Here is a 10,705-nt window from a genome sequence, read left to right as displayed (position 1 = left end):
GGAGATATGCCAGAGAGGCAATAATAAATAGTTATTGTTATATCTTAGTGTTCATGATAAATGTTTACACTCCATGCTATAATTGTATTAACCGGAAAGATTGATACATGTGTGTTGTGTAAACAACAAGAGTCCCTAGTAAGCCTCTCATTCAACTAGCTTGTTGATTAATAGATGATCATGGTTTCCTGATAATGAACATAGGATGTTATTAATAACAAGATCATATCATTAGGTGAATGATGTGATGGACACACCCATAGTAAGCATAGTATGAGATCAAGTCATTAAGTTCAACTTGCTATAAGCTTTCGATACATAGCTACCTAGTCCTTCGACCATGAGATCATGTAAATCAATTACACCGGAAGGATGCTTTTATTACATCAAACACCATTGCGTAAATGGGTGGTTATAAAGATGGGATTAAGTATTCGGAAAGTGTGAGTTGAGGCATATGGATCAAGAGTGGGATTTGTCCATCCCGATATGCCAAAGGCATGCCAAACCGGATGGTTTGAGCCATCAAGATACCGGTTTAATGTTCATACCGGAGCACAAAGATAAGCGTTTGTCTAAGCAAAGCTAAGCCGGTATCCCCAAGAGGGGTATACCGGAACCGGGTAAAGAAGACACCGAGCTACCGGAAAGAAGAGCATGTCGGCAGGACTGGTCAAAGATTCTCTTCAGAGCTAGAGGACAAAGATGAGCTAAGCAAAGTAGCTTTAAACGAAGGCCTGACGATAAAGAGGAGGATGACGATCAAAGAAGCCGGAGGACGTCAGCCTCCCTGATTAAAGAAGACCCCGGTGTCATCTATGATTAAAGTAACTTTGTAAAGTAGTTTGTCTAGTCAAAGATGCCATTAGGGTTTCTTGCCCTGTAAGCCACCCTCTCCCCTATATAAGGAGAGGGGGCACACCCGTACTCGGGAGCGATGAGCAGAGAGGGAGAGATCCTGTAAGCACAAACTTGTAACCTGTGGAGATCAATAAAGAAGATGATCTAGAGCGAGTTCTTCCTTATGTCTTTCTTCTTCAACCTCTAGCCTTAGCTAAGTTCTTGAGGAAACCATCCGGAAGTTCATCCCATCTAATCACAAACCCTCCCCGAATCCTCTAGCGTCCATTCGGCCCCAACTTAAGCCATCCTATGGCATCCGTCCGTTCCCCACGACGACGGTTGGCGCCCACCGTGGGGCATGAAGTGGCGCTTGCTGGAGTTCATATTCGGGCGGGCATCCTCGAGGTCGCCGGCGAGCGGACGGTGTCTGCGCTCGTCCAGCGCCTCTACTCCATGGACTTCATCAACGACAACGCGGGCTGCTTCACCAACGGCGGCATCTTCCCCAAGAACGGCCGCATCATCGAGTTCGGCAGCCACCGCGTCTACTTCGGCACCGTCCCTGTGCGCCAGTGCCTCTCGCCGGTACTGGTGGCACCGGACCCTCCAAGGTGGCTCTGTGCTGGCCGCGCCGCCGGCAGCGTTGAGGTGATGATGGCTGGCGTGGCCGGCGCGGGCAAGGAGGCTGTGGATGAAGGTGCTGGTCGTGCGGCTTCGACCCGTGCGGCCAAGCCACCGCTGGAGCGCGACGCTGGCGCCGCGGGAGCATCTTCTGCGCCACCGGAAACACCACTCCAAGCGGCGATGAACGTGCTGGCAACGCCCATCTCGCAGAACATCGACCCGGCAGCGGCTCAGGCGGAGCTGGAGGCAGAGCGCCAGAAGCTGCTCGCGAACGGCGCCGACATCGTCCGGGCGCAGCGCGAGCTGAACCTAACCCTACGTGAGTACAACGCTGCCCATGGCTTTGCTTCTGTTAGCGCTCATGCTGCTAGGATACCGGAGAACCAGCTTAAAGCTCGCAATCTAGATCAGGATTTGCGTAAGGAAGTTCTTGCCGGCAAAAGTACCTCTGCATCTGTTAGCATTGTAGAAAAACCTAAGTACAGTAGCCTGGATAAAACTATAAAAGCTGCTAAGGCTGCAGTAGAGCTATGTGAATCGCTTTCCGGAGATGCTTTAGCAAAGCAGCAAGAGTGTGTTAGAGAGCTGCTAGAAACTATCGAGCAGCAGAATGCTGAGCAGCTAGCTAAGCTGAACAAAGCTGCGGCCTCAAAATCCGCGCGTTCAACAAAGAATGCCGGAAGCAAGTCCCATGGGCAGGCCTCGTCCCCCCATCCGGACAGAAGAAGAGAAAAAGAGATGAACGCACGAGCAGATGATCGTGTACGATCCGGTTCTTGCCGGAAAACAACAAGCCGGGCAACACGATGCCGGTAGAAAAAACCAAGGGGCAGATCGAGGCTACGCCAAAGGAGGCTATGCCGGAAACAATCATGCCGGTAGATATGAAACCGGGCAAAACTATCCAGCTGCAAGGGCAGCGTATGATGATGAGGAGATGCCTCCACCAAGGTACCGGCAGGCGAGGGCCGCGGTACCGGAACGTTACGATGAAGCCGACTCGACAAGACTCACCGCTTACCGGAACCCTTTGGGAGAGCGCGTGGGAGAAAGACACCTGCCAGAATGGGATGCGAGGCACCGTCTGGACAGAGTGTACCTGTCTGAAATGATAGAGGCAGAGGGTCCACCGGGTCCAAAGTGCTTTGGCCCAAGAATCATGAAAGAGCAACCACCAGTTCGCAACTTCCAGTTGCCCCGTGACACCAAAACATATGATGGCACCACTAAGCCGGAAGATTGGCTCGCGGACTATGTGACCGCGGTATACGTCGCTGGCGGCGGAGGCTGTGTAGCCGGAGGAGGAAACCGGCGTTGGGCCGTGAGAATCGTGCCAACGTTTCTGGTGGGACCGGCAAGAATCTGGCTTAACAACTTGCCGGCAGGAAGCATAAACGGTTGGTTGGACTTTGAGGAAGCTTTTGTGAGCAACTTCAGCAGCACCTACCGAAGGCCCAAGAGGCCTCAGCAGCTCGCCTTGTGCGTGTAGCGCCCGCAGGAAACAGACCGGGATTACCTGACCCGGTGGAACTCCATTAGAAACTCTTGTGAAGGGGTGATAGAAGCGCAAGCCATAGCATGGTTTTGCAATGGATGTCGCAGAGGTTCGCCGTTGTGGCAAAAGCTACAGCGAAACATGCCAACAACTTTGGCGGAGATGATACGTGTGGCGGATAACTATGCGTTGGGAGACCCAATGCAACTGGCGGTACAAGCTGAGCCGGAACAATCAAATCCGCCTCAGCAGCGCCAGGAACAATACCGGGACAACCTGAACAACAAAAGGAGGGAAGATTTCCCGGATCGAAGGTACGGTCCGCAGCAAGTTGCTGCTGTGCAAGAAAACTCTGGTGCCAGCGGCAGCCAGAGGCAGAGAACTGGATCGCAGCCATGGGCGGGTCCTAAGAAACAATGGGCCGAAAAGAAACCCTGGGGCCAGAAAAAGAATTAGCAAGAACCCGTGAAATCGATGTTTTCGTTCTTTTTCTCCGCCGCGTTTAGGATCATATTAAAGTCTCCTGCCACAACCCACGGTCCTGGGCATAGGCTCCTTCTCTCCGATAACTCCCTTAGGAAGCCCACTTTATCCTCTATCGCCTGAGGTCCGTAAACAATCGTGAGCCACCACTTGTTCCCCTCCTTGTTCGTCACCTCTCCCGTAATGGCGTGCGTGCGAAACTAACATGATCGAACTGGACCACAGAGGAACATAAAGCCTAAAACAGATTGCTTAAGGGTCCGTCTAAGCCAAGCCTCGGCCTGGGATAGGCCTCGCCTTTCCTGGGCCACATCCAATCGCAGGATGAGTGTGTTGGCGATTGCGATATTCAGCTTGATGTTTCCCCAAAGCCTCTAAACCTCTGTATCATCGTACGATCGATGTTGTCGTTGTTTTTCTCCGCCGCGTTTAGGATTATATTAAAGTCTCCTGCCACAACCCACGGCCCTGGGCATAGGCTCCTTCTCTCTGATAACTCCCTTAGGAAGCCCACTTTATCCTCTGTCGCCTGAGGTCCGTAAACAATCGTGAGCCACCACTTGTTCCCCTCCTTGGTCGTCACCTCTTCCGTAATGGCGTGCGTGTCGAAACTAACATGATCGAACTGGACCACAGAGGAGTCCCATGAATCAGAAAACTTCGTGTGAGCTTCCTCTGCCTCGTAAAATGGCGCTATCCTGAGCCCCTTGTTGCCTCATCTACACCGCTACATGCTTTTTCCCTCCCGCGCGCCACCCTCGACCTATGTACCCGCCGCCCTTTAAAATTTGAGCGCGACCGCCCGCCCCCACAGCTCATGCTCCACTATCAACCTCCACCTATATCTGTCGTGTCCCGTCCTCCCCATCCACGGCCATTAGGCCTCCTGATGCCTCTCATCCCAAGTCACAATTGAAAAGCAAAATCCATTGACGAGAAACATATGCGTACATGACTTGACGAACTATCCACTCATCGCAGTGCTCTTCTGTTCTCACACCTTATATTTGTAAGCAAAAGCTCCAAATGTAGTTCAATGTGCACCTACCAATGGGGTAGTACGTACTTCAGTGTCTTCGCTTGTGAGGAATAAAGGGAGCCTGTTTTGAGACGTTTACTCGATGAGATAATCATAGTGCAGCAGACACCTTCCACATGGAACCAAAAAAAAAAATCGTGGTAGCAGATATATCAGAGACTATTGCCAATGGAAAGCTTTAGGTTCCGAGTCTGCACGATGCAACACGAAGAAAATGACAAGTTTGGGACCGGCAGCACAATGAATAAGTTCGTGTATTCCAAGGAACAACTTGATTCACTTCAGCAACGTTTGCATTTCCCGTCGCAAATCCCGATTTTCATTCTAGATGGAAATACACACTCATAACAGAAAGCTTTCTCTCGATATCAGTACAAACTACAAGCATGATTTCATACACATAACGGCAAATTAATCCTTAATCATGACCATCAATTAAAACCAATAAACAAAAGAAAATTATGCAGTTCCAAACAGAGTACTCCCTCCGTCTGTGAATAAGGGTACGTTTTCCTTTTGTGGGAGTATACAACAACCACCCTAAAACATAATATTTCCATGATGTATGCATTAGATATTGCATGGAGTGATATATTTGTTTTTATACAATGTTAAACTTTACAAAATTTAACTCATCGGATCATGTCCACTGGTTTAACTTAAGAACGTCCACCTCAACATGTGTTGGCTTATTGTCAGAGCTCCAAGCAGCAAACAGTACTGGAATCAGTGAGTAGGAGACAGAGCTAGAATTACAACTGCAGGGTAGCGAGCGAGCCATCCAGCCTGGGACTTGGTCTTCTGCCACCTCCAGATAGCCCCTCGCCTAGCCCAGAGTTGCCGCGTCAATGACCGTGCGACACAGTTGCTGCGCCGAACAGAAACGGCTGTGAAACTAGCTGCGGGGATTTCATTTCCTTCCACAACAACCTTGTGAACCTTGCGCTGGAACATAAACTCCTGCCAGGCGCAAGTCACGCAACTTCGTCAGAATCCTCAAATGTGGTATGTTTCAGTATGCAAGAAACCAACAAAATTGACATCATCTTCAAGTCGACCGTGTACAACGTGAGGCAAAAGTCGGTGAGAAGTAAACCTTTTGGGTCTTGGGGTCGGATCTAAATGGTGTGCCTACTGGTGGTAAGAAAACAACTGATAGTCCGGTTCTAGTTCAGGGCTCGACGCACTGGACATCGTTGCTCCATCTCTCTTGGTTCAGTGCTCGAAAACGAGGAGCGTAATCCAGCAAATTCTTCTTTTCCCTACCATGTGTGCCCACCGGAGAGGGTAGATGCAACACTTATAGCTTTCCTAGCATTGTCGAGGTGGCATGTGTAGCCTCTCCTCACGATGCCCATGCCCCAAGAATCTTGATGGCTGTCTAGAGAGCAGTGATAGCCTTATACATAGTCGGCACAAGGATGTCGATGAATCAATGAATCTGCAAGGCCAGTGCACAGGTGAACTCTAAGGCAAATCCAAGATATCTGTTCAAAGGGAGATCCTGATGTCTCGCAGCCCTAGGGTAGTCATTTGGAGTTGCTCTTCTTAGTAATAACAAGATAACACCTCCAGCCTCTACATACAAATGCCATAGAGAAACAAACCTATATATGACTTGACGAATTATTGGCCAACTAATCCCATAGCTATTCAGTTCTACCACCCTATATATGTAGACAAAAGCCTTGAATTGGAGTTCAATGTGCACCTACCAATGTAGACATACTAGGATAAAGCCATCCATATTCAGGATAAACAAAAAAGAAATGCATAACTGAATATATTTTGCATAATAAAAGGAAAGCTCTTGGTTTCGAATTCACGCAATACAACACGAAGAAAATGGCATGTCTACAGCCAGCAGCACAACGAATAAGTCTATACTCGGTAAATGAAGAAAACGACATGAGTAAACTGATTCACTTCAGCAAACAAAGTAATCAGAAACAATAGAATAAGATGCTCATTTCTAGGCTATATCAGTCCTGTCAAAAATCATGATTTTCATTCTGGAAGAAAGGATGGAAATATATAAAACGATAACAGTAAGCTTTTTCTGAAACTCAGTACAAACTACACTAGTGCTTTCCTATAATTAAAGGAAAATGAAATGTGAGAAAACCTAACCATACTCGGTAAACGATGTATCCAAGTCCTAAAATATGACTTCGTGTAATGTAAGCAAATTATCTGTAACAAGTCCTTAATCAGTACTCTCCTTTAGGACCCGCGAACAAGAAAAACCATGCACTTTTGCAGCAAGTACAGTACCACACAATTGTCCTGGAAATTAGGTGGTAAAAATAAATCCATCAGTGACAACAGTCTACAAGCTATAGACAGTTGTCGGCAAAGACAGATCCATTGGCACCTTGGAAGTTGGATACATTAAGTCATTGCTTCACCAAGAAAAACACCAAACGAAGGCACTAAAGTAACAGCTGCAAGCCATAGCTATAATTTAGCTCGTAATGAAAATGTTTGCATTGTCTGGAATGATCCAAAATCACAATGGGGAGTCCAGTTTCTGCAGCCAAATCGAAACCGAAATGAACAGAAATTTTAACTTTAAGCAATCAACCGTCAATACCTTAAGGTCTGGATGCAGGCTAGGTTGGGTAAAGTTTCTTATTATCCCGCATCATCCATTAGCATCTCTGATTCACGAAATCTATGGAATGTGGGTGTTGGATTGTTGGGAAGCATACTAGCAGAAAACTGAATAGCAGCCTCTAATGCCTCAACCTCTTCAACCCTTGCACACTCACAATAGATGTTAACAACAAGGTTCTTGAGAGCGGAGAGGTGGAATATGCCAAGATCAGGAGAACTAGATCCACATGCAGTTTTCACTTCATGTACAATTATCTGAAATTCAAGAGTTCTGAGCATTGGTGTCGCTCCTTCGGAGAACATAAGATTCGTCCAATGGACGAAGTTCAGTTTCTTCAGACATCGGAACCCGTTGTTATTGACAACAAGACATCTTTCTTCAGGTTCTGCTGCATTTGAGTACAACTTAAGAAATTGTAAGACAGGGAAGTCCGCAAGCACCTGAAGGGTTTCCTGTATCACTTTAACTTCCATGTCCAGGTAGGTGAGGTTAGCCAGTGATGCCATCCACATTGGAATCTTTTTAAGACACCAACCTTTGATTGCTAATTCCCGAAGGTGGTGTGGAGGAGGGGACCAGGAATCCAGCAAGTAGTCGAGTGACCATGGACTGATGAGCGTTAAATATCGAAGGTTGGAAGTACCTAGTTTGACAAGTGAGGAAACAAAATTATCTGCATATGCCATTTTATCCTTGCGCGTATTACTGATGCGCCATTCCAACCCAAGGGTTCTCAATTTGGTCAAATTTGCCAGTTCCTGTAACACGGCTACTGGGGTAGTGAAGTCCACAACTACAAGTGACATAAACTCTAGAGCTTGCATGTTGCCAATTCCATTGGGCAATTTGACACGATGAGCAATTAACCATTTCAGTTTCCAAAGTTTAACAATACTTGAAGGCAATTCGGCTGTATCATAACAGTTGAGAAGATCCAATATCATCAAGGACTGCAGCTCTCCTATTTGTTCTGGAAGTGTAATGTTACTTGCTCTAATCCGTAAGTATCTCAAGTGAAACAAGTTGCTTATATCTTCAAGATAGAAGCTTTCCAAATTCTCATTGCCATCTAGATCTAGCACTCTCAGAGTCCGGAAGTTGGAAAGAGGAGGCATTAGTTCAGAGTACTTAAATATGTTCAGGGACCGAACATGAGCAAAAGACATGGAATGTGATAACATATTCTCTACACTAGCGCAGTCAAGTGAGAGTCGGTGAACTTTTCCTTGATGGTGCAGTATTTGTCTTTTGTCAGTAAGTACAGTAACAAAATTATCTTCAACCGCCTTGGACACAATTAGGTCGAGAATCAGATCATGCACACGGCATGAATATACTCTTCCATCGTATTGAAAATCCAATGGTTGGATCAGGCTTCTGTTTATAAGTTCATTAAAATAGCATTCCCCTTCCTCCTCTAAATTTCTGCCTCCAAAAGCCTTGATGAACCCTTCTGCTATCCACCTTCTTACCAAATAATCCCGCCTGATCTCATGATCTTCAGGAAACATACTCATATACAATAAGCAGGTTCTTAAATGATGAGGAAGATCATTATAACTCAACGATAGTATCATGTTCATTTCCTCCACATCGGAGTTTTTCTCGAGTCCAGAACCAATCGAACTACAGACCTTCATCCAGTCTTCTCTTGTGTCAGACTTAGTAGTCAATAGACTAGCCATAGTAATGATTGCCAAAGGTAAACCACCACATTTCCTTACAATCTCAACTGAAACTTCTTTCAGTTGATGAGGGCATTCATCTTCAGAGCCAAAGATCCTTCTAAAGAATAACATCTTAGAGTCATCCTCACTTAGTGCCCTCAATTCATACAAAAGATCATAGTCAGGGGAGGAGCATGATTTGGCAACAGTGCCAATCCTGGTTGTCACAATGATTCTACTACCACGAGTATTCTCAGGGAAGGCGCATTTGATAATCTTCCAGGCTTGGGTACTCCATATATCGTCAACTACGATTAAATACCTATGAAAAGAGGGAGAACTATGATTAAATGGTAACCTACATATTGATATGTCAAAGTTGCTACAGAGAGTTCAGTACTTGTCTTGGGACAAGGTAAACAGTCAGCTTGCAGACAATGTCAAGACAATCAAAATGAAAAGATAGCTAGGAGTACTTATATACTTGGATACCTCTTGTCCTGTAGGAAATCCCTCAATTCATTGATGAGCTGCTCCTTATCACCTGATCCAGCGAGTTCACCACATTCATCCTTTTTTAGTTGAGAGAGCATAGTTCGAAAGATCATCTCAATGTCAGGATTTTGCGACAAGGACACAAAAGATTTGCAATCGAATCGATCCCCGATGCTTCGGTACACCTGATTAGCAAGAGTAGTCTTGCCCAATCCTCCAGCCCCCACCACTGACACCACCTTCATCCTCTGACCCCCATCGTCGAGCAACCTGATGAGCTCCTCCCTCGGACCACTGACACCGACAAGCCCACCCAGCTCCGCATAGAGCGCCGGCAGCCGCCGATCGACCTGCACCACACGAGTAGAGCTAACCGCCGCATCGATCTTGTACCGCTTCCGCCGGTGTCCGGCCTCGACGACGCGAGCCTTGAGGTCCTGGATCTGCTCCGCGATCCCACGGCGGGAGACCATCTCCCGCACCGCCTGCACGTAGCCGAGGACGAACCCCAGGACGCCGCCGCCGGACAGAGACAGGTCCGGCCCGCGGCCGCGAAGCTGGTCCATGTAGTCGTCGACGCAGTCCTCGATGTCGTAGCTCATCTCCCTGACCTGGCCCCTCCACTCCCTGGTCTGCGGGTCGAGCGGCGCGTCCGCCTCGGCGTCGGCCAGCCTCTCGAGGAGCGCGTTCATGCTGCTGAGCTCGTCCCGCAGGAAGGCGACCTCCCGGCGCGTGCCCCTCTGCATCCGGTAGCAGTCCTCCCCCAGCAGGGCGGCGAGCTTGGCGAGCAGGGAGCCCATCGCCCCCGTCGCGGCGCTCGCCATGATCCCGGCCCCGTCCATGATGCCTTGCTGAATCCCGCCCTACTTGAGCAGAATCAGGGCGGCGAGGTGGGATTCTGCTTCACCGTATGTCCGTATCTCAGTTGCTGCTTGCTTGATGCGGCGAGGTGGGCACGATCAAATTGGGCATGCTTTCTGCTCAGTAAGGAAAACGCGAACCAAGTTCCTCGCCAAGAAGATAAGTCGTAGCAGAAATCTTGCCCAGTGCTCAAAAAACTCGACTCGGCAACGCAAGGAAAAAAGTAGTCGACTGGCCTCCAGGTCAGTGGTCAGTGGTCACTGGTCAGCAACAGGTATCAAAGTCAGCCTAAACTAGGCACCAGGTCAGATTCATTAAAACCGTATTTTTGACAAATTTTACCGTTTGACAAAACTGGTGTCTCATCTAGCTCCTCGGCAAAACTATTACTCCCTCCTTCAAAAAAGTGTCCCACTGAGGAATGTATCTAGATGCATTTTAATTATCGATACATCTGTATCTAGATAAAGTTAAGACACGCTTTCTTTGCCAAAGCATGTCTACGCCACACGGTACGACGCTAAAGTTAGGTCAACGCCAATGGCTTTGGTGCCGAACCACTTGGAGGCACTCCCTGCTGC

The 10,705-nt window shown here is 47.8% G+C and overlaps 1 protein-coding gene across 8 annotated transcripts; it reads right to left on the bottom strand.

Annotated features, from left to right (window-relative positions):
• Positions 1-4,994: 4,994 nt before the first annotated feature.
• Positions 4,995-10,349, bottom strand: LOC124703026 (disease resistance protein RGA5-like). Of its 8 annotated transcripts, none has more exons than XR_007002883.1 (4): positions 9,261-10,349; positions 7,078-9,090; positions 6,859-6,928; positions 5,451-5,925 (listed from the first exon to the last, which is right to left on the bottom strand). XR_007002883.1 is itself a non-coding variant. In XM_047235237.1 (3 exons), exons 1-2 carry the CDS (start codon positions 10,103-10,105, stop codon positions 7,119-7,121), a joined length of 2,817 nt encoding a protein of 938 aa, XP_047091193.1. In that variant the 5' UTR covers positions 10,106-10,349; the 3' UTR covers positions 4,995-5,444; positions 7,078-7,118. The 8 variants fall into 8 exon arrangements, 5 of the variants coding, with proteins under 5 accessions (XP_047091193.1, XP_047091192.1, XP_047091191.1 ...); XR_007002882.1 differs by lacking the exon at positions 5,451-5,925 and adding an exon at positions 6,474-6,770; XM_047235237.1 differs by lacking the exons at positions 5,451-5,925; positions 6,859-6,928 and adding an exon at positions 4,995-5,444.
• Positions 10,350-10,705: the final 356 nt, after the last annotated feature.

This window comes from Lolium rigidum, chromosome 3 (genome assembly GCF_022539505.1).
Source record: "Lolium rigidum isolate FL_2022 chromosome 3, APGP_CSIRO_Lrig_0.1, whole genome shotgun sequence".
Lineage (NCBI taxonomy): Eukaryota > Viridiplantae > Streptophyta > Magnoliopsida > Poales > Poaceae > Lolium > Lolium rigidum.
This window is presented reverse-complemented; position numbering and strand designations above follow the sequence as displayed.